Source organism: Zosterops lateralis (assembly GCF_965231275.1).
Source record: "Zosterops lateralis genome assembly, chromosome: 6".
NCBI classification, from domain to species: Eukaryota; Metazoa; Chordata; class Aves; order Passeriformes; family Zosteropidae; genus Zosterops; species Zosterops lateralis.
Genome location: NC_139761.1, coordinates 48,916,955 through 48,941,942, shown reverse-complemented (window position 1 = coordinate 48,941,942; position 24,988 = coordinate 48,916,955). Strand labels below are relative to the sequence as shown.

Sequence of the window (24,988 nt, the reverse complement as noted above, 5' to 3'; positions counted from 1 at the left end):
CCAAACATGATTTCATAGGAAAGAAAGAGAGCCATCTTCCCAGCTCAGTGTTTCGGCACAAAGTGGTTTTTCATTCAGTCATGCTGAGAAAACACAAGGAAATACAGAAAAGCAAGAGTTTAAAAAAATCAATTAAAATAAATTAGTTTGTTATGGAGAGAAAAAGTCTCCCTTTAAATATGAAACCATCATTAAATGCTAGTAGCAAAAGGATGGTCCCAGTTACCTTTTGAGTGCAAGTTTTCCACTTTATGGTATTTAAGGAACAGAGCGCAGCACACAAGATATTGCACAGGCCAGTAATCTATAGGGTGGGTGAAGATGTGGAGGGTGGACTGCAGTGCTCCAAACTCTTAAGAGGAGAAACTGTGGGGATTTGTGGATTTCTCTCCTTCCATGCCTAATAAATGAGCTCCTGGCTTGGTGTGCTCTGCTCACCTGAGTTGACCCACAAGAGTGCAGTGAACAGGCTGTGAACTGCCATGAAATTCCAGCTCCCGTGATGAGCGGGGTGGACAGGAACACCAAAAAATTCAGTTTATATCTGATAATATTGTCAAGCTATCTTTTGCAAACACAGGTTAACAAGAGAAAAAGCTCAAAAAAACATTGGCCTTTTCTTTAGTAAGGAAAGTGCAGGGCATTGTATTCATACTAAAAGATATCCCTTAGAAGCACATTAAACTGCACTGATGATGGAATATAAACAAAACCCCCCTTAGGTTTCTTAGAGTGTTGCTGAAAATAACTCCACTGTATTGATCCCACTGGAAGCCTTTTTGTATTTTTCCCATGGCTCTTCCTTGGTTATCTGAGGTGTGCAGTGCTTATTTACAATATAGAAACAGACCTTCAGTGCAGAAAAATACAGAAGTGAGAAATTCAAATTACTTACCAGCTTATTAAGATTTTTTTTTTTATATTAGAGGATGATTTATAACTAACTTGCAGTCTTAAAAAAAATGAAAAGGGTCAAGGACAGTCTGAGTTTACAATTTTTAAGCCAGTGATCAATGTTGAGCTTACTTTCCTTATAAATACGATATCAAAGTGATATTATTCAAGGACTTTTAAGCACTTTAAAAACTCTGCTAGATGATATTTCATCATGATTCTAACTAGACCATGAAAATTAAATGCATTTTGCTAGAAGGGATGTAAAATAAGGGAAAGTTTAAGGACATCTCTCCCCCATCCTGTACACCCATGTCTGTGATTCACAGTGCACTGCAGGGCAGGAATGGGCACCAGCACAGGCACGTAATTCACACAACATTAAGCAGCCCCAGGGGAGAGACCTGCTTATTTCCAAAGCAGGAGAACTGGGCATCCCAGTCCATCTCACCAGGGCTCATTAGGGCTCATTAACTCCTGGAGACAGCTCCAGCAACAGCCTTAGACATAGTGTGACACACAGATACTGATGCAGCTACAGATAGGAGTGGACTTGCTTCCTGCTAAGCATTCCTTTTTCAGGGTGAAAAAAAAACTTTAGGGCCAAAGTTGCTGGTTTCCTGCTGTTTATACGGCATGAAGACACAGCTCCATAATTAGAGCTTCTGGGGACTTCACCACACTGGTAATGAACAGCATGATTGTAAAGACGCAAACTGGCAACAGGCATTTTCCAAGTTTGGTCTGAAACACAATTTCAAGGCGACCAAAGAAGTGTGGAAATGCAAAAGTCAAGTAGCATAATACTAAAAAGAGACTTGGACTGCTCTGTTTCATAAGAACGGGCTGAATAGATCCTTTGGAAGCTTCCTGCAAGAGCCCAGAGACTCAAAGGGACAGGATAAAGCCATGTTTCATCTTTGCCATCCTGAGAGGAAGAAGCTAACACTCATCTGCATAAATCACTGAGAAAGCAAACTGGAAACAGAAGCAAGCTAAAAAAGCACATAAGAACAGCTAGTAGAGAGGAAGGGAAAAAGACTGCAAGAACAACTTGTCACATGGACAACACTGCAAAATAAGATCTCTCCAGCAGTGCTAAGACCAGCTTTGAGCAATGGCTTCAGAACACCCTGCTCCCTAGTTGGCTTTGCCTTCCATGAATCCCTAAGCAAAGTAGTTACTTATATTTTTTCTTCACTAAAATAAAACTTAGCACTTTCCTATGATTGCTTCACAATAAAAAACTCTTAACACTAAGCACGTGACAGCACTGACTCCATCACAGAGCTCCAACAATGGAGAACAAAAACATGCCCCACAAGTGGAAGGGAAGACTGTTCATTTATCAGTCTTCACTACCACATCCCCTGACCTATTTTATTACTAAAAATAGTCCTTCTTAGGTCACTGCTGCAAATTGAATTCTGCTGCTTCATTGCCCACTGCAATCTCACAGAACTGCATGCTGCCTACACACCAAACACTGAGTAGGTTAACTTATTCACTGCCAGGGATGCAGCCAGTCTTCTCATAGGGATAAAAGGACACAGACAATTTTGCTTAAATGAGTGAAATGTTTCTTGCACTGCAGTTAAAAGTCTAAACCCAGTTATTTATATTGCATCATGAATATAAATGCCTGGCTTCTAAATTGCCTGAACTTACAATATGTTTTTCAATATTATTCCTGCAAGATATGTTTTCAAAGGATTTAATGTTCCAAGAGATACAACAGCAGCCACAATGACCTCTCTATTGACAGAAAAGCCAAGCTTTTCTTGTTTAGCCCCATCACTAGGATAAGTCTGGGAAAGCAAGAGAAGAGGGAATCAATCAAAATGTTCCAAGTTAAAAAGCCAGTGCCTTCTTCCTAAAGATCCTGTATTTGTAATTCCCAATCCAAAGCATCTGGTGATTATCATACCATGAAGAGAGCTGGCAAATTTAGATCTAACCGTCACACACTCCTTAAAAGAGAGAGGAAGAGGAAGGCATGAACTTGACAGAGCAAGAACTTATTAGAGGATCCTAAACAGGAGAGTGAAATAAGTACTATCGACCAATCCATGCTTCATAGTGAACAAACATAAAGAATATGATATGTCCTTGCTGTTTTATTTGAGCTAGACAGAATAAGACAAACATATTTCCCTGGGCTAATACTGCATCTTCATTTCATTACTTCAGTAGCTTCCCAATCTTAAACAAACACACCCCAAAACCAAGCAAAGATCAAAGACAACTGACTTTATGTCAGCTTTCTGCTTAAATCACTGCAAATTCTGCTGGGAATTTTTTAGCATGGAGCAGATGCACACAGAGCTGAACCATTCAAATGATTCACAGGCTCATTAACCTAACTTTATTGTTATTTAGTTATGAAACCAAGTTTCTCACTTCCTCCTATTCTGAGAATAACATCTGCCAAATCTGGGCTTTCTTGACAGAGGGAAAATCCAATGTCTTCGGGGGACAAAAGTGTCTCAGCTCTGGCTGAGTTTCAGCTGGTGTCATTTACAGGGACGCTGGAGGCACTGCGGGTCACAAGTTGTGTGAGAAGTCCATGGCCTTACCAGCTGAGAAAGATGAGCTCAAATACATCACCACAAGGGGAACCACACAGTCTCTCACCAAGGATATATATTGAAATGTGTTCACAGAAGGAAGGGGGAAATGGCACTCCCAGCCAAGGTGCAGTTAGTTTCCCATTAATTGAAAAGCATGAAATTCACACTGCAAACAGCCTGGGTCTGCATTTCTGACCATCCTGAGCTCCAGATTTGCCACATCTTGCTAGGTATTGACTATGGATTTAAAACAAAGCTAAACAAACCACCAAGTAGATACCATTTTCTCTACTTCTAGCCAGTAGGTCAAGGTAAAGTTGGTCAGTTAATATATATTTTTCATGTATATATTTAAAAGCTTTATCAACTATATATTTCAAAGGTATATTACCCACTTCAGTATCATCAAGTCACAGGGCACAAGTGACACACTGGAGATGCCTGGCATATGTGGACAGTTGTTTTTAAATTAAGATATTCTTTTCTGAACAGCCTGTTAGTCACCTGAATGCAAGAGAGATGGGTATTAAGTTCCTTACAGAATGAAGACAGAGCCCTCTTTACTTTTTACAAGATTAAGCGTGTCCCACAGTTTTAGACTCATAACTAATGAGTCCTCTCAACAGGGTGTCCTTTTAGACCTTAGTTTCTCCAAGATGCTACAGCACTAACTGCCTTTTTATATTTTAGGAGATCAAAAAAGTGTTATGATGGAACACTTTAATGCAGTGACTGCACTTCAAAGACACATTACTTCATTCTCTTTTTTAACTCTCCCAGCAATGCTTCTGCTGAATAAAACCTCCCTCTATTAGAAACGCTATTTATATGTGCATGTCTCCATCTATTCACAGAAAGATCTGATCCAAAAAGGTCCAAGGTCATATGACAGACTATTCAATAGGTCAGGTAACTAACAGGAATGTCAGCTAAGTTAGGATCAGCAAGATAATTAACAACAACACTCAAGCAAAGAGGCTCGACACAAATGAAAATAAATTACTTGCACCACTTTTCCACGATCATTGCACATGAAACCAAAATATGTAAGTATTTAACCATCTAATTAACACTATGGTGAAAAGTGGAACTATCTGAACCTGCTTGACTATTTTTTTATTGTTAATATCACATTTTACAAGTCAAAATTTAGTCTAAGTTTGCAAACCAACAAAAAGAAAAAAACAGAACTATATTTACTAAGCTCTAAAGTTGTCCAAGACCTAGATAAACTGTTCTTTATGATCACTAAGAAAATCTACACACCTTTCAAAGTGCTTGGATCCACTAACATGGATTCAAAAGTTCAGTGAAAACACATGTGCACTACTGCTACTGAATTTTTGACAAAAGAGCAGGTAACACGTAATGCATTTTGGGCCAAATGCCAAAGACAAAATGAAACTAAACAAACTGTTTCAAAATATATTTCAGTTCCAAAACACAGAATTTACCATTTAAAACTTGAACCAGTTCATCATTTAGGCTCGGTTCTTCACATCACTAGCTTCTGACTGTGGGGAGCAGTAAAATGAAGTCTTTTGTGTTTCATCATCTAAGAAAATTGAGGACTGTTACCAACCATCTATTAAGCCCACACCACTCAGAGTACTAAATGCACTGCCATATCTTTACTTCTATCACAGTAAACAATAAATTACAGAAATATTGGCACAAAGACAAAGGAGGCACTTTGAAGCCTGAAGAAGGTCAGGTGAAGTGACATGTCAATAAATAATGTTTACACTCACACAGCTGTGCTTTCATGCCTGGCCACTTGTGCAAATCGTGTACACCAAAGTTCACCTGCCTGAACACCCACATCAAGCCAGGTACAGGTCACTGCAGCACCTGTGTGTTCTGCAGTTTAATCTTCAGCTCAGAGCTGTGACGCCAGTTTTGAAACAGGGGTCAAGGCTGGGAAGAGCCCAGTTGCTCCTCATGGCCAAAAAGTCACAGTACCTCCTGTGAAAGGAAAGTAAAATTTTTCTTTCAGGAAAGAAAAATGCTGGAGGCTGAGGACCCACTGGAATGTGCACTGCTCGGGATACACAGGAGAGTCCATGAGGCTGTCAGCCCATATTCACACTTGGTGAAAACAATGATCAGCTGCCACTTCATGCTTCATTTTGAACATCTGCAAACAAATGCTAAATCAGCAGGATACCTCCCTTCTACTGCCACCGCTTCGCCTCATGCTCGCTTCTATCCCTTTTTCCAGAAGTGCTACTCCAGTGAAGAGACCCCTTGGAAGCCCCCATGTTTCCTGACACCTTTGAGAGCATTTGGAAAGAGGATGTGTGATACAGGGGCCAAGTCTTCAGCTGCAAATCTGCCTCATCTGCCTCAGTCTCCAGCAGCTGCAAAATTAAAAATAGCTGCCACAGGCAAACCACGACTGAAGATGAGAACGTTTTCTTCCTTTATTTCAGGCTGATAATGGTGTCACTGTTGACATGTTTGGGCTCTGAAAGGAGCGCTAATAAGGAAATGGACAAAATTATAAAGGCAGAATAAGGAACATTCTAAAATAGAAATGGAAAAATTACCCTCCTTTTAAATTTACATGGAAAATTTGACTAGCCACGATAAAATTATATGCTTATTTGGCTCTTTAGGATGAATTTCTTGCTAACTACAAGCAGAGCAATCATTTAAAGCTGCATTCTCAGCTCTTAAATTTTATTCACACCCTGACCAAATGAGACAATCTTATCAGGTATCAAAATGATATGCACTATCATTGCCTTCTCATGACTTGAGAAAAAACATGGTCAATGAGGAATGGAACCTTATTATTGCAGAATTTACTTTCCAGCTTTTGGCCACTTCCCAGCAAATCCCAACACTTACAGGACACTTTAAGTTCACAGAAAATGAGCCTTCTGCAAAAATGAGAAATTACATACCTGTCTGTGTATACTGCATATACCACGTGTATTTTTGCTTATGTTGTCTCAAAAACCACTAAAACGTAATTCTAATTTTGTGAGCCAAATGAGGAGTGGGGAGTGTGCACAAAGGCTGCTGTGGAATCCATTTGCTTCATTCACAAAACAGCAGTAGTTGCTACACAACTAAATGTTGCAAGGGAGCTATTTGGGAAAGAGGAGGTGTTATTTTCATTAGGTGATTCCCTGTGCATTAGTCACATATTTGTCAGATTTCTTCTATCAGTAATTAGCCATGTAGTCAAACCTTGGGTAACCCAAGGTCAGTCCTGCCTCTTGGGGCTGCAAGCCAGGTTTCTTAAAAACTCAGCACAGTAAAGAGCCATCAGCAGCACAGAAATCTCCAAATCATTTCTGAGCTACAGCTTCCACCACTGTGCCACAGGGAACAGCTACCTCTGAAAGGGCCAGGTTCACTGAAAGGCTACCTGACATCCAGGAGCAGGAAAACTGCCAACTTCCAATTAACTCCATCCAACCATGAAAGGCATCTCTGGAGGCCTTTGGATAAACATCTAAAATATGCAAAATCAGATGCTGCTAAGCAGAAAAGCATCAGGCACGGTTTAAGTTGATCAACACATTCCCAGATATATTTATTGATGTAATGAGGCACTGCACCATGGCAGTGGCCATTGACAATGTGCCCTTTCGAATGGGATCCCTGTCTGGTCCGCAAAGAGCCCGAACACAGATACAGCTGTGGAGGGGAAATTCTCCCACCAGGCAGTGATGGCAGTGATGACAGCCCTCAGGGTTGTGCCCTCTGTGCACCCAGTGCAAGGCCTGCACTCATGCTCAAATTTAAACTGAAACCATAAAAACAAACCCTAAGTATGAAACTACCTTCTTTTTCTGGACATTGCTACATCCCAGGACAACCCCAGAACTGGTACAGCATACCTTATATGATTAAATAAAATCACTGAATCCTTTTTTCAGACACTTCTGAGAGGATGCTGCATTTAGTCCTATCATTGTACGCTTAAATTGCATTAGAAGAGCAGATATATTTCTAAAACAGGTCAGAAATAAGCAAGATCATCCTGGAGACATAGTTACTCTGTATTCAGAGTTCAAAGAGAGCCTTGATTTAAGATAAGAAGTCCTTTAAGATACTAAACTTTTGGTATAGTCTCTGTCACTCCTTTGTTAATTATATTTGGGTACAACTGCCCCAGAAGCAAGAAGCTGTGTAAGAATGAATTCTAAGAGCTTTATGGAGAATAACCAAGATTTGCACACTGCCTACCTAAGTCCTCACTTAGGATGTTCCTTGTTCTCAGGATTATAAAATGCACACTGGGAACCTGGCTATTTGTAAACAAAGTACCTGACTCTTGGAAATTACATATCCCGCTTCTCTATCCAGAATAAAGTGTTTTGAACTATCACATTTACACAAACCTTTTACATGTTTAGACACAAAGTCAGTACATTTCCCTCTTCTTGGTCATTCTTTATCATGCCTGTTTCAACCTGCTGTGATAAAGATAGAAGGCACAGCATCTGGCAGGAACATTCCCAGAGGAGAAATGTCATGCTTGTTTATGAGGAAGCTGAAGCACTTCCTGTGTTTTTTACAAATCTTTTTCCCCTTCTCCTTTGTTGCAGCTGTTGTGAACCAACCCACTGAGGAAGGCAGAGGCTCTGCGCATGCTGGAGCCTTTCACTTATTTACAGACCGCTGCTCCTTTTGTGCAATGCAGCTTGCAGTGCTCTGAGGGAACATTCACTGCTCTGAATTATTACACACTCCATCCTCTTTCTGTTGAGCCCTGGCTTGCACAAGGCAGAGTTGTTCCAGTTTGATTACCACGAAGAACAGCAGCACCAATGCATGACAGGAAAGCCAAGAGTACCCCTAAGATGACTTTGCTTTACCAAAACCACAACATGGCAAAGTCCCAGTCTAAGATGAAAGAGAAAGCACAAATCCTGAAGAGAAAGAGATGCTAAGATTTAAGAAGGCATCCAGCCAATATTACTATAAAACTAAAGCAGGTTTGGGAGAACACAAGGATACTGAGAACAAGACACCAAATTCACAAGGGTCAGACTAGATGAGTGATAAAGGAATGCCTGATTATTACCACCCTCACAGAAATATTAGAGGTTCTAACTGCTTAACCTTCAGATCAAAGATTCAGCTGTATGTTTGCTGAAATTATTAATTGGGCCATCTTATACCCTCTGAAAAGGCATTTATCAGAATCTCAGATTGTTCCTTGTGCCCTGCAGAGAAATCTGTTCCCCCTCTACTCAGGAGTGATCCATCTTTCTGCAAGTCATCTGTCACGGAACAGTTTCATGCGAACAGCTGTATCAACTTCCCTGTCACTTCTCTGCTACTTGGCCTGTCCAAAATACACAGAATAATGCACCTGAACTTTTTAACAGTGAATCACACTGACAAAACTTGGAAGACCATCAAATTCAACAACACTCAAGACTTTATTTCAGTGAGCAGGATGGATAAGTAGTGTGGGATATTAGAGAACAGGAAAGCTGAAGTTACGTAGCAGTTCCCCTGGAACCCTGTATTAAAAATGGCCTTGAGAATCTCTATTACTTTGAGCATCCCTCAGATTCTTCAGAAAAAAAGTAAAAGAGAGTGAGAGAACTAAAAACTATTTTATCCCTTTTTTAAAATGGCTACAAACTGGGGAAATCCCAGAACCAGACCCAGAAATACTCAAAAATACTTTCTTTTATATTCTAGACTAGCAGTCTAGCCTTTTAGTGAAAGGGGATTTAATATTATTTTAATTAAACTATTCATATTTAAAATTATTGCAATATGGAGAGGAAAGAAAGAGCTAACTTACTGCACCATAGTCCAGGAACAAAAATGAAAAAGAGACCAATAACTTTTAGATGTCATTCCTGTACATGTGTTTTCACATCTCTGAGGCATATCAATATGTATGTAAATGTCCACAAACCCGGGTCAATACATCATATGTATGTACCAACTTAGCCAGTTGCTTCCTGTAAGGGATGAAGTATTAAATGCCTGTGTCTGCTTGGTTCTGACATGAGAATTTACAACTCTAGAATGAAGGGGCTGCAATCTGGATGGGAAGTAGGAAGCAATTGAGGAGTGCCACCATATAATCATCCTGCACAGCCAGAATATGAGAATAGTAAAACTTTGAAAATGAATACTTAAAGACAGTGATCAGTTTGATATACCATAGTGAACCTGATTATCCACCCACTGCAATGAAATTCAGCCTGCCTTAAGAAGTCAAGAAATTGTGTGTCCAAAAGACATGTATGTACAAATAAATGAATGATCTTAAAATAATTCTAAAAATCTTGGCTGAAATCACCCAAATTCCACCCAAGTGTCATGTATCTCATTTACCAGGGAAGTGAGCACCGGAAACATTCCACAGAAGTAAGATGACACAGGTTCACTAGCTCTGAAATATATCAGTATTAAACCAATATATACATTTATAAATTGATGGCAGCTAACTAGATTAGAAGTGAGTGAAGTTCTTTTTCAAGGAAACTTACTTGTCAGAGTTCCATGGGAGCATTTTAGATATTGTGCTTGCTAGGCCAGCCTAACAGCTGAACTCGAGCTCTTCCAAGCCATGGAACAGCTTTTTAAAAACATAAGTAATTTTTTAAAATGCCAAGACAGATGGATCATTGCACCATACAATACAAACTTAACTTTCCCATTGCATACTTAAAGTATCACATGGTTTTCTATTTCCTTCAGCATAGTTTCTCTATACTTAGGGACAGAGAATGTACCTAATTAGATCGGCCTTAAGTTGAGCGGGAAAAATGTAATTAGATGGCAGCAACTTCTGCTTGACAGTTGTTTGCCTAAATTAAGGGAATAAAACTAATTTTTTTAACTTCACAAAATGCCTTTCATTGTCACATACAGAATATCAAACAGAGATGTGTTATACTATAGAAAGCATTTATTCACCAAGTTACAGCTTTGCAGTACTGCAGCACCATCAACCTTTTACTGCCTTGGCCAGGGGTTTAACAACTTAAAATATGATTCAAGCCCAACTTCAAGCTAACACTAAAGTAGCTAGTAGACTATTTTATACTACTGTATAACAGGCTGGCAATCAGCTCTTCACAGAACAAAATACTTGATTTGTGCCTTTGTGGAGCCAGTACAGTCATTCCCCTGGATAAAGCAGAGAAGCTGGACTTCAGACAAGTTGTATCTACACAGTTCTCACCTATATAATCTCTTTCTTACCTGTCCTACACTTTTGCAAGGAGATCACAAAATTCTGACTTAGAATTTTCGCTTAGGTTTTATGGTTGAGGAGAGAAGCACATCCTAAGAGTTTACACTGAACAGTAAAGCATGCCTGCAGAGAGCCAAGGAATGACGATTTAGAAAACCCTGTTAACAGAGGAAATGAAAATCATGTAATTCATGGTCACATGAACACCAACAAATGTGTGATGAGGGTAATCTGGAGTGCCCAAAGCAGCAGAGAGTGAGGCATGGTGACTCAAGCAGAACCACTGTTTTAGTTCCCCTGGATACTCAGCACTCTGAGCTGTGGAGCCTGAAGGCTCAGCACCTTCAGCAGACAAATTCCTGTTGATTTCTCCTGCCCTTGCCTCAAACAGCCAACCAAATTCCAGCTATAAAGAAAGCATAAGCACATTTACTACCATTATTCCGTAGATAACTGCACATCAAACCAAACTATCAAAAACAGTCCTGGACTTCCCTAATTCTTAACTCTCCCAGGCAGAGATCACCAGCTGCAGACACAAGGGTGATACTCGGCACGTTCATTTCCAGCCAAGGCAATTACCAAGTCTGAGCTCCAGCCCTGGGGACTTAAATGAATGCATGAAGTCCCTCTAATAATATAAGTTTATCGTTCTTAAGGCTTTAACTGCTCACACTGAATTTGCAAGTCAGCATCAGGCAGAAGCAACCACAAAACCTTTGCAGAGGGAAACAATCCTCAAAGTTGGTAAGCATTAGCTTCACAAAGCATACGAAGACTTGTAACTGGAAAATACAGAAATGCACAGTCTCTAAGCAGGATATTTCAAAATGAGGTACATTTCACACTTCAGAAGACTCAGAGAGCATCCATTACAATTATGATACTTCACTGGTAGCTACCCTAAATTACACCGAGAGGAAAAAAAACACCAACCCCACTCTTGTTCAGTTTCTGGCATTTAATTCACTTGCTGGGGAATCTCTTTGCTTAACAAGTATTTATGCTATTTTCCTTGCAAAGCACATGTTGCCATGGAGCACTGATCACAGGCAGAAGTAAGTGATTCTGCCTTTTTGAACTGCACAGCCTTCACTTGAGGGGCTCTATCTTACTACCTGCCAGCCTTTACCTTTTGCTAAGTACACAGGGCAAAACTAGAGTGAGCTGTGGTTACATTTGTTTTGATTTTAGTGAATGGTCTCATGCAAAAGCTGCTCTTAAAAGTCTTCCCCATTTTTCACAGGCACTTTGCTTTGACAGAATGGAGTTTCCTTTCCTCAGAGTGAGAAGGTGGCAGATGGAAGAAGGAGGAGGATCCAAGCAGACAGAGAAGTATTGCACAAGACACATGCTGAACTTGTCAACAGAACAAGATTTCTTTACTACAGTGCTTAAAAAAATTTAAGCGTCTGCTTCTTTACTCAAAAAATCTAGAGAGCTATACAATAGCATTCAGGCTTTTTTATTTCAGGGTACCCAGAATTTACCTAGGATGAATCTTGTCTTGCAGTTAACTTGATCAACAGTGTAGTAGCGACCCTGAAGGAATCTGTGTGACATCTAAGTGACAGCAAACCATCATGCTACTCCTGCTATAAATGGCAGGCAACACAAGGTTTGGATGTAAGCAGAATACATTTGGATTCCTGCCTCCTTTCATTGGTAGGTGGCAAGATGACTCTCAGGGCCAGGAAAAAAACCTTAAAATAGGGTGCGTGGTCTCAGAACAGCAAGGATACCAAATCCTGATACCTTTAACATTTTTTCTCTTTTGGGCCTACAGAGAAAAGTTCATGTGAGCTTTAAGATTATGGCTGGCCAGATGCACAGGAAAAAGCAGCACAGATTAACCTGCTCCTGTCTCCAGTCTCCAATCTGGCACAGGGAGAGTTGCAGCTGGCTGCTTCCTGCCTGGCATTTCTCTATGGGAGAAGAACTGCCCTACTGGCACTAAAGGAAGACTCCAGCTTAACTAAACATACCTAAAAGCTGCCTCCAGTATGAAACTCGCAATATTCACCAAGAACTCCCACACTTAAAAGAGACTAAAGTCACATTCAGTGACCACAAATCAGATGGTGAGTCCAACAACTCACAGTAGAGCACAGACACTGGTGACAATTTTCCCCTCCTCCGTAGAGAAGTAACACAAATAAAGTAAATACTTCTCCTGCCTAAGCAAACATCTGCTTCTCTAGAAATTTATCATACATCACACATCATCCTGCATGCTCAATGTGAAGCACACATTAACATGATGAACTCATATGCAACTGGTATTTCTGAAATAATCCCTTCTGGAGGCCTCAGTAACAGAGCCTCCCTTGAAGTAAAGGTCAAAGATTTGATCTACTATCAGCAGGGAACAGTAAAAAATTATGAATTATTCCTATCAAAACTAGGGAACCATTTATTTTACAGGAGTTGCAAGCAAGCATTTATTAAATCAATATCACAAAAAATACACATCTTGAAAAATATAACAGCTACCAAGATTCTGTTAATAGAACAAAATTCAGCAGCCTACACTGGAAAAAAAGTTCTTACTCCTTGAACATACATACATCTTTGACCACTACCACATCACACACCAAGTGTCCCATGTGCTCATTTAGAAGTACAACATATTGCAGAAATTTTTTTGAGATACACCTTTCAAAGATACACCTTTCATATCATTCAATTTTTAAAGACAGTGAAATGCTCATAACTCAAAAAAAAAGTACGGGAAAAAGTGCATGGGAGGAAGCAGTTCAGGAGGAAAAAATAGGAAGTTTGAAAGCCAAAGCAAACTATCTTTCAAGGCAAGGAGCTTCCTACTCAGAATTATATGATTTGTGTTGCTTGTCATCCTGCCCATTTTCTGAGATGTCTCAACTCAGCAAGATAGCAGCTGGTGTCACTGAAAACCAAAGGCATAGGGAAGCCAACCTCCAGTTTAATATGAGACATTCACAGCAAAGCAGCTGCTTACTTGTTCAATCTCTTGGCAACTCAGATTTGTCATCAAGGTCATGGCAGATTAACTGTTTTTTTTTAAACTTAATATTAAAATGCCTAAAGGAAGGGAAGGGGAGATTAATGATGTATCCTGATAAAATAATTTTCCCATGTTTGACTGAATTGTTGTTCTGAGCATCATACACAAGGAAAAAAAAGAAAGCTCTTTAAGTTCAGAATCCTTTCTACTCAAAAGCCTCAACTGACAGAAATTCTTTCCTACTGCAAAAAATGGAAACTGAATCTTCTAGCCATATACATCCTTCACTCATCAGAAAAGCACTGTGTCTGGCATTACAGGATGTGTCATGGGCAGTGGCACTCTGAGGCATTCAGAACAGCCTGATTCTCTTTCACAAGGTGAATAACAGGAGACCTGTGAACAGCTTACAGGGTTGTGAGTCACTAGCACTGCAGGTCACATAACATCCAAACTGAGATTGTGCTACATCTTTGCTAAATTCCCCAGAGGAACAGGGGTCTGGAAAGGCCAAAGGAGGGGCCACAAAGGACACTGGAGGTCATTCTCACAGCTGTGAAAAGCACTGGAAATTTCATTGTGGTACAGCATCCCCTGAGCTGCCTGAAAGTATTTCAAAGAAAGGTGTACAAAAGAGCAAATATGGTGGCCAGGCTCCCTGGGTGTAACCTCACACTCACTGAATAACTCACATAAAAAATAAATAACAAGTGACTATGACCCATGAATAAGAGCAGAGTTAAAACTGGATTGCCTGTTTGTTATGGGCTCGTTTGGAAGCTTCACTTCTTCCACCTACTGCCTTGGGCTGGTTTCCCAACCATAACCACTTCCCAGTAATCTCAATTGTTCCAATACAGAACTGCAGAGCAGGGATATCGTAAGATGCTAAATCTGAACAAAGGAAGATAGAGCCTATAACATGAATTCCTGGTGTCATGTGAAGGTTCTCCTAGATAACATTTAATTTAGCAAATCAGGACTAGGATAAATACAAACAAAGTTTATACTGGGATCAATACATCCTATATTATCCTCTCAAAGTAATTATTCCAGTAGATTTGTAGAGGGGAGGAAGATGTAGTGCAGAAAATGCAACTATGGAAAATGCAACTATCTCATCTGAAAAATCTGCCAGGAAGGCCTCAGCATACTGGTTTTTTTAAATCATTATAGTTCATGTGTGTAATTCCTGCTGTGGTGGTTGGGTTCCTTTGGTTTTGAGAACACTGACAGATGTGCTGCCATGCTAGCAAGTTCAGAGCTATCAAATACTCAGGTGATAGAGGCATTATGCTCCTTAAAGACTGATGGGCACCAAGACCTGTATGTGTGGCAGCAATCTCTCACTTCATTCAGCTTCCTGCTAACCACAGTTATGTTTGAAGCCTCACCATAAACAAGTATAACATGCTTGACACGAGTCCTGTGTGGTTTACTTATTCACCAGGGATATATCAACCCTTCTCACTGCTCCATGAGAAATGTTCAATATTCTATGCTAAATGCCTCTTAAAATCCTGTTCATATAGCTTTCAGTCCTTCACATTTTCTCAAAGTTCAAATAAACCCGATCTAAAAATAAAATAATGTAAAGACATTTCTCAGAAATAATAAAAGTCCCAGTTTAGCCTGGTTGCTCCTCAGAGACTCTGAAAAAAAGCATAAGAAAAAGCACAACAGTGAAATGAGTCTCAAAAGCATTTCTAATTTTAATTACTTTGTTACCTACCTTCTATAAAGAAGCACTTGAGTGAAACAAGTTCAAAAAGCAAGGACAAGTAAAGGGTAATTTTTATAAATATGCCAACTTTTAATCTCTTTTAATCTCTTTTCATTTGACTTTTTTTCCCTAATATTTTTCTTAAACACTTATCTCTCTAAAGCCAATGATTTTTAGTAAAATTCTTTATTTTTATCCTGAAAGCTTGCTCTAGGCTTGCAAGCTTGAACAGCTGCTTCTTTGTTATTAGTAGTAAAATAATCTTGCCTGCCAGCTAATACCTCAAGATTTTCTCCACTGCAATTTCAACTACCTTCACATTCCAAGTCCTAAATCCTAAAGTGGGAAAAGAGGATCTGCTCTTACGGAAAGGTATAGAAAAAATTCCCCACCCCACCTTGGTTTACAAAAGCTTCAGGAAGCCTGCTTTGATGTGTGCATTTAGTCCTGTGCAGTTACAGCCAAACAGAGCCCTGTTGGCCCAGAAGTGTCCCTGTTCCACCACCTGCCTAGCAATATTTCCCATAGATCCTCACATCATCATCTCTCAGACTCATGTCACTGTCAGTACCCCTGCCTTCAGCTTTGGTTCCTCAAAGATTTTTGTGACCTTCATAACTGAAAGAGAACAGTAGAACCATATGACCGAAACACACTGTAAAGTCCAAAAACTGGGCAGCAAAGATGACTTTTAAATGTGCATTTGTAAAAAAAACCCAGCTCACAGCCAAGCCAACTCTGAAAATCCCTACTTCAATCTTTTTATTATGCAGAAGCTACCAAGACTATTTATGATGGCTTCTAAAACACACACACATAAAAAAAACATCAATAGGAAAAAGCTTCTGAGATTATTCACTCAGAGCATGTAACAAACTAAGCTAGTCACAAATATCTACCCATGTGCTGGCAGAAAAATTTCTTAGGGCTCCGTAAAGGATCTACACACAGACACAGGGGTGTCGACCCAAGGTTCTGTAGCAAGATATTCCCTCCCTCCTGGAGAGCCACAAATCTCACAGCACGGTCAGGGCACTCCTCACACCGACTTTCTAAATATAAACCCTCTTGCCCTCCTGACAGCCAGCCATTTAGCTGCAAAATTTCTACTCAGTGATACACTTAGAAGGCAAAGCATTGAGGTTGCTGCATGTACAGAACCCAGAATTACCAGCACAGCTCACTGCAGAGCTGCTCAGCAGAAGGGCACCAAAGCCTTAATTTGTTGCCCTTCCAAATGCTTTGAGCTGCTTTGCTGGCCTTGTGGTTTACTTGGGTGAGCATCTCTCCCACATGCTCTAGATGATTCCCTGAAGCCAGACATTTGTCCTTCCTTTTATTTCATTTTATAGCCACCAAATGCTTAATCTCTCTTTGGTGACCAAGGGTGCCTACTTTTATGACTTCTGTTTGCTTCCTTGAAAATTCAGATAAATATGCCTTAGAAATATTGGATGTATTTTTCTTCTACTTCAAAGTTATTGCTCCGCTTAGAGCTTGCGGGTAAATGAATATGATAAAATTTGATTTATTTTCTAAATACTCAATAATCATCCAGTGAACCCTCTGACAAAGGCACCTATACTGCAGCTCCTGCTCTTAAGAGTGCTCTCATCCTCTGTGATTTTCTAATACCAGGTGGAAGGACTTTTCCTTTCCATGAATACCTGCAAGGAAGGGCTCCCTACTCATTCAGCTTCAAGTAAAAATTTTAGCTTGGTAGTGTTTGCTGGTTGTTTGCTGTCTTCCCATGACAATTATCTCCCTTAGGTGCCACTCACAGTTCCAGCTGGATGGGTTCAGCTGTCACCAGAGGTTTATGTTGCTCGCTTGCCTCTTCCCCATCTTCGGGAGGGTTCTTGACGCAGCAGAATTATCCCTGTGGATGTGATGTGGTGTCTGCAGGAAACAGACTGACAGTGCACAGGAGCTCAACTCCAGACAAACTCTAAGCTGACACCACAGTGATATGTAAAGTTCAGGGGAAAAAATTCACAAGAACCATGAGCTTTTTGTACAGAAAAAAATAACAGCTTTTATCTTCAGGGCCTTCCTAAGCAGCTCTGCATCTGGTAGCAGCAGGAAATCACACTGTAAACAATATGACAAGCACTGCATTATTACCTGTTTATATGCTAAATGATATAAATTAAGATAGAGACACATACACTGAGACTAATTATATTTTAAAATTGCCTCTCTGAGGGGAAGTGATTGCAACTATTATTAGTTGCAATGCAATATTAAAAAAAAAAATAAAAATCAGGTCCCTTTACTCTAGGCAGTTCTAAAGTACACTAAGAGGCAGTTTTTATTCAAAAGATTTCACAACCTAAATTGACAAGCCGCACAGAGAAAAGAAGAAGCTGAACACAGCATTCCATCACCCAAAATATGCATCAATACAGTGACAAACCTGCAAGAGGCAGTAGCTTTAAAATCTGGATTTCATTTCAGTAACAGAAGATATGGTTCAGTCAGATCTTATCCTAAACACTGGAATTTCTTTTTAGGGAGTCAATGCAATCCCATTTTCTCTTGTGAATCTAATTAGCTTTTCACAGTAAAATATCCATCCTTTCCTATAGCCAGCAGCCACTGACTTCAGACAATTCAGTTGCTACAAAGCCATTTTTAGCCCCATCAGAAGGCTTTTCCAAATGCTCAAATTAGCATTTCCTCATTTCTCTCCTCATCACCTTACACCCACAAATTCATGAGATAGTTGGCAACTTGGCTTTCCAATAGCCCTTGGAAAAGAAACACTAAGAGATCAGAGGATCAGATTTTGTGAGTATAACCTGCTGAAAACAACAAAATAATCAGACTTCTGAAATTTGAAATTCAATTTCAGCTTCCGTCTTACCAGAGGAACAATTAGTTTGCCTGGAGCACCAACAATATACAGAAAAGAAACACTAAGTGAGAAGATATTTGAACAACTCACTGTATCTAACCATGACAGGAAAACTGTGATGCCAAATCTATATCCAGCTATGTCAGAGAGGTGATCAGGTAATGATAGGTATGAGGCTGCTTTTACTCAACAAATATAACCAAAGGATCTTATATTTTGAAGAGCTACTTAAACAGTCAAAGCCACATTAAGAGCTAAATGACATACGGAATGGCTCTGCCAGAGAATAAATTTAGAAGGTCGACATATAACCCGCATGAAAATGACAACAGTGATGGTTACTCGAAGTCCTGCCAGGTGCCCTTTAATAAGCAGAGAATGTGATTAGTGCTGCAATGCAAAGAGACAGCGTGCTGCAACATGACTCCATGCTGGTCTGCCAGGAAACCTTTACAATACAGTCCCTGGCTGTACTGGGATTTTTCATGCATAATAAATAAAGCAACAGACTAGCAGACTCAGGCTCCTTGCTGAACACCAGTGCCCTCCACTGTGTGCGCTGAAGATTCCTCCTAACACCACAGCAACAGAGAGAATTTATGATTTTTCTCCTCATGACAGACTGCTGAGTCCCCTGGGACAGAATGTCAGACACATGACTCTATCTGCTGCTTCGTAGGGCAGCTGTGAACATCTAAATAATACTGTCAGCATAACGCAGGGATCCGTCCATCAGCCTGCACAGCCTCCTCTCCCCATTGGTGCTCACTCTGCCAGAGAAATAGATCTTTCATAATCTGTTACGGCCCTTCCTCAACTGATTCTTTATACAATAATTCAGTTGGAATCGTGGAACTTAAACCAGAAGTATGAAACCCTGCTAATTAAGAGGTAGTGGCTCATACATAGGAGCCCTTCAGCTTCCTCATTATAAAACATGGAACCAAAGCATTTGGGATGGCATTAACACCATCACCATTTTAGGATGTGTATCATCACCTCCCTAAGCTTTGATTGCTTTGATCACATTTGTTTTCCAGCTCATAATTGCTATGTTCTTCCAAGATATGAATATAAAAAGAAAATCTCAACAAAGCGTGGAATAACAGCTCTTTTACTGCTCCTCCAACACTACTGCATACTTTCATTCAGACCATTTGAGGCATGAGCTACCATTTGAGTGGAAGGATGTTTTATCCTAATTTCCTCTGCAAAAACTATTCTTCCATTAAATTTATTATTGTTTTTTTACTCTCCAAGTGCCGCTTCAGAAGGATGTGAATGTGTTGTGATATTTACAGCTGTGATTGCACATGAACCACGGAAGACAAAATCCTGGAGCTTGTTCTAATTCACACAAAACAAAAAAGGCAATGGGAGACAAAAATAACCCTCTTCTGGAAGGGGCCTGTGATTTAGCAGAAAGTTGAAAAGTGATTTTAAAAATGTTTCATGATAATGCTGTTGCACTGAACACACTGAAACTCCAAGTGATCATCCAGGGCCTTGTCTCCTCATAAGTCATTTGTACTTCTGTGTGCAAGACACACTCATGGTTGGGTGGCCAGCTTGGGCCTTTGGGGTTCATTGTTTTTGTTTGAACAGTAATTACATGATGCCCTCTCCACCACCATTAATCATGGGAGGAAAGCAGCGCTGAGTAAGTAACCTGAATGGGGAAAATGCCAAAGGAGAGAGAGACAAGTATCAAATGAGTAGCAATGATATTAATCACAAAGCCCAATTTCTCCTTGTGAACACCACTGCACCACACCGCCTGCACTGACACTACTGACCTCTGTGGTGTGGGTCACTACACAGCAGTGTCCAAGTCACAATTTGGGGACTATCTCACTGCAGGATGTTTCAAATCCTCCATGCAAGAAAATGAGCAGAAGTCAGAATTCACTGTGCTGACTATGAAAGTGCAAGAAAAAGCCTTTTGCACTCTATCTGAAGTAGCCACATGTCCCAACACTTATCCCCTTCAAAACACCACACTAGAAAATGCTAACTTGAAAGATCCACATCTTTCTCTTCCAAACAAACAAATTCCCCTTTGAAGGCTCCTTTAAAGTTGGACTTCAACAAAAACTAATTAGCTTTTAAAACAAGCACTTCTTCCTACATATCCTCCAGTATCTTTTGTTTAAAAGATTTTCATTAGCTTATACAGGTTGAGAAAATGACTAAAAGCAAGACCGAAATGCATTACCAAAGGCTTTGGGGAGACAGACTATATAACTGTCATCCTTCAAGCCTAACTGTCATCATTCAAGCCTCCTCCAGGAGGCTTGAATACAATTCCATGGTTTAATTTTTACTAAAATAAGACATTTGCATTTGGAGGTTCTTCACTGAATTCTGTCCTGTGCCCTGCGGTTGCAGCACAGTCAAGGTATTGCTGCATTTAACAGCATCTCTACTTCTGCCCAGTTAATATTGCTTGAATATTTAAGTTGCAGCATTGCATGGGCAACATATTCTCTTAAAAGATAATTATTCTCTTTTTCAAAAAAGGAGCATCAAAGTCTTACTGGGGAATGGGTAGGAAACTGGTAAGAGCCTTCTTCATAAATACTGTTTTTAAAAACAGACTTTTTAGGGTAAAACTCAAACCTCCTTACTTTTTCAGTGTTGAAAACACTATAGACTCCCAAACCTGGAAAAAGCCCAGCTTTGTCACAGTCATTTAGTTCCATTATGTATTTCAGTCATTCAAAGACTCTGCCTCAATATCACAAAGTTCAGCACTAACATTGCAGCTATCACATTCAGGTAGAAAAGCCACCTATGTGGTGCTCAGTAAGCACACACACAGTTTTCAGCGTAGCAAGGTATTTTTCAGATATGTTATACAATATTTATTGAACTACTCATTTCTTTCAGTACAAAAATAGGCTGGCTCCTAAGATGATTAATCCTTGATTGAGGTGAAAAGTGCAAGGTCTTTTCTTACCAGGCAAGGATTTTTGTTCTCAAGTAAAAAGTCATACAAACATAAAAAATATTACAACACTTACAAATTTTAGAATTAGTATCACAGTACAAGCCCAAACGAAGATAAAAATGTGTTTTCCCCAAGGGCTAGGAGTGAAGATGACTTTTTCACATACTAATAGCAACTTTTAACTCATTAAGTTTAGAAAAGCAGGTACATTTCAAGACAACCCACATCTCATTCTCCTTTATATCAAACATTTACCTCATGATCAAATGAAAATTAAAATACTACCAATATAGCCACAAAAAAAGGATTAAGTGCCATCACAGTGAGAAGAACAGACAAATTTTGCACTGATTTCAGGGGAAGAAAGCAAGAAAAGAGAATTCAAATAACTGAACCGTACAAATGGATGCAGACTATATAAAGTAACATGAAAAAACCTAACTGCCTGCTAGCCTTACAAATCAAACAGCTTGTATCACCAGCAAGATGATTGGAACACTACTTCAGCATTTGTGGAATGAATCATAAATCCAGCTTCTCCGTCCTAAAAATGTTTCTATTTAAAAATGATGCAACAAAGAAAGCACCAGCACATTTGTATATACAATCAGAAATACTGACTTTAATATTATACTGTTAAAGGCTTTTCAGTTTACTTGTCATACTGAACTTGAATTATTTCAGTTTAAAATTCAATCACTCAAGCACTGACTAATTAAGAAAGATATGGCTGTTATAGATGTTATAAATCTATAAAATCAGACAGTTATTATAAATGAACTCTGCGTGGATGATAAGTTATCAGAAAATTGTACAATCAAGTAGACATATTCATGGAAATCCATGTGGTATCTTTTAAGGACTATAACAGCTAACAGCTTTGAACCAAGAGTGACCAGTGATCAGAGAAATCCTACCACCAAATGTTCTAAAAAGTCAACCTTCTAAAAGCATATGTAAAATTCAATTCAAGGAAAATTGTATCATAGTTCTTTAGTTCAAAAAATTTGCAACATCACATTTCTGTTGTCCTTAAAATAAAATTGACTGGCTTCCAGCACTGATAATTTCCCCATTGAATTCAATGAGTGTAACACACAGCTTAGATAGGCATATGGCGTTCTTTACATATGCAAAGTTCTTCATTTATTGTAACTTTCTTCTAGAATTTCTTTCCCCAACCCATTTTTTTCCAGAGATTTCTGCCTAGAAGGCAGAAAGCTTAAAAGGACATAAGCACAGAGAAGGTTGTTCAAACTCAATGCTTTGCTTTCATGCACACTGGAGGAATCTGCCAGCAGTACATTTTTACTTCATCAATTCAGCAAGAAACAAGATTGCTCTTCAGTCGACATTCAGAAGCACCAGCCTGACAATTAATACAAGCATGTGATGCTGAACAAGTAGGGAGAAGGCAAAAGGAAAAATCTTCTCTTAAATCCAGCCAGGAACTTAATAAAACTTAACAAGTTCACTACAAGGTTTAACTGGAGAAGGATAATTAAAAAAAATACTACAGCAGATATGGAAATACAGAAAATGCCACCTTTGTGACCACTTAACAAGACCTAAAAAATTAGACATGGAAAGCAGGACGAATACCAAATAGCAGCTTTTCTCTACCTCTGTCAAACCACACTTTAGAAAATTAAGGAAATTCTTTACTTGCCACCTCAATGCATCAGCCATGGCAATCAAAAACATCTATGTGGATGCAGGGCTGTTTCATTTCCAGCTCTCATTAGCACAGAATTCCTTTCTTCATCTGTCTTGCCCTGTCTATTAACAGGGATAATTATCCTGACCTCCTTTATAAAGTGCTCAAAAATCTACAGTTAAAAATGTTCCTAAACAAGTAATTATATATAATAGCAATCATGTATCAAACTTCAGTTATCAACTCATCACATGAAAGCAAGAATCTGATTGTTCCTGGAATTAGTACACAAAATTCAATTTCTCTACCGACATTAGCCTCCCAGTACTTCCATCATTATTACAACAGCTGTATTATACTAAAATGCACTAAAGAACCTGTCTATCACTGACTGACATTTTGAAGATTTTCCAAGCTTCGAACAACAAAAGACCCAGGACTTTTTTTCAGCAATAATTTCCATGTTAATAATTTCCATCTTGTTAAACAAAGATACTTTTGACCAGCATCAAGCTTAGATGCTATTCTGAATCTGCAGCCTGGATTGTTGCAATGGCTCCAATCTAAAACAGGCTGTAGCCCTCTGCAAATGTATTTTCCTCTTACATCCATCAACCCCTCTCTCCTTAAAGGGGCTAGTCTACAAGGCCACAATTTCATCACCATCACTTATTGTCACCAGTTTCTCTTCTTCTTTTCTCTACATCTATGTTACTTTCCTCCTTTCAGCTGCACACAATGCCCATAATCATTCAGTATCTTTCATCTTGTGCTACTAAAAATGAAAAAAAGGTGAGAGGATTTGTTATAAAATTAAGCTACTTACCAACTATTGCCAGATTATGCTCTGAGCCACATGCGATCTGAAAAAGAAATATGAATGACTAAATCAGAACCTGCTTACCAGTAGGAAGACAGTCACAATTATGGCAGGAAATCAAAAAAAAACCTGAAACAAACAACTACAGTTTGTAAGATGCAAAATCAAGGTTGAAGTGTTCTCACTCTTAAATGGAATTTCATTTGTAGCCTCACTTAGGGGCTTAGTGGCAAGGGGGCATGTTTGTTTGGTTTTTTAATAAAGAGATTTGGGTTTTTTTGTTGTTTTTTTTTTTTTAATGCAGACATTTCAACCCTTTCAAGCAAGACTGGCCATGATTCTGCAAAAACATCACACCTTTGACAACACCCACTGAATCCAACAAGAGGCACAGAGCAAACACAGATCAAGCCAAACAGAGACAGCTGGCAATCAAAAGGTGATGAAGATTCCATATCTCTTATCTATGCTGTTTTTCCAGCTGACCGCTGAGGGACTGCTCAAAATTTTCAGGCTCAGTGTGATAAACCTGACATAACAGGATCACTGCAGTCATTTGCCTAGAATGGAGAAAAACACCCTAAGACTCAACCCTTCTGTTAGCTCATTAATGATGGAAATCGGTTACGAATTTCTTTTCAAAGCAAACTTATAGTTCATGTATTTTTTATTCTTCTTTGTAGCTGCTGTGAGCACATCTGATGCTTAAGTTGCTTTAGTGTATGTACTGAGTTTCTCTAAGTTGTCCACCAATGATGGTAACACAGGCACCAAGAGCAGTCCCCTGTCCTTACTGCAAGGGCTTGTCTTTCTCACAGAACTTCTTTTGTAAGGTCACCATCAGCATAATCATCTAATGTAACAGACAATTCACTTCACGCAAGGTTACTCTGCTGAGTGTCCTCAAGTTTTTAATTTAAATAAAAGCAACCCCCTCAAAATCTTGTATGCAGTTCGCTGTCTTGACACTACTTGCCCATTATACCTACTATTGAGCTGGAAAAAAATAATAACCGCATTCTTCTTAAAATATATTTGCAATGGGAAAATATAATGCAGGAGTATATGCTCAATTATATTAAAAAATAGAAGTCCATCCCATCAAAAGTTTCTACGGTTCTGTGCATGCATAACTTTATAGCTTTTACAGCCAGAGAAGCAGCTATAATCACCTCCATGTCTGCAGAACATAAACCCATAGAAGTTAATAAAACAAGCCTTGTGCTCAGCTCACTGTGCTTGAGGATTTACTGGTGAAGGGACACCCAAGACTGACACACTGAGTAGCTTGAGCTCTTGTGTTACAAATGAACATCACAATCACTACTTTACCCGTGTCACAGCTGCT

At 39.3% G+C, this 24,988-nt stretch overlaps 1 protein-coding gene across 1 annotated transcript in view; it reads right to left on the bottom strand.

The window, feature by feature from the left end:
* SERGEF (secretion regulating guanine nucleotide exchange factor) overlaps window positions 1-24,988 on the bottom strand; it is a 139,331-nt gene that overhangs the window by 38,939 nt on the left and 75,404 nt on the right. The window contains 1 exon segment of the mRNA XM_083863639.1: window positions 23,647-23,683. Within this exon segment, the coding sequence (XP_083719765.1) occupies window positions 23,647-23,683 (37 nt within the window).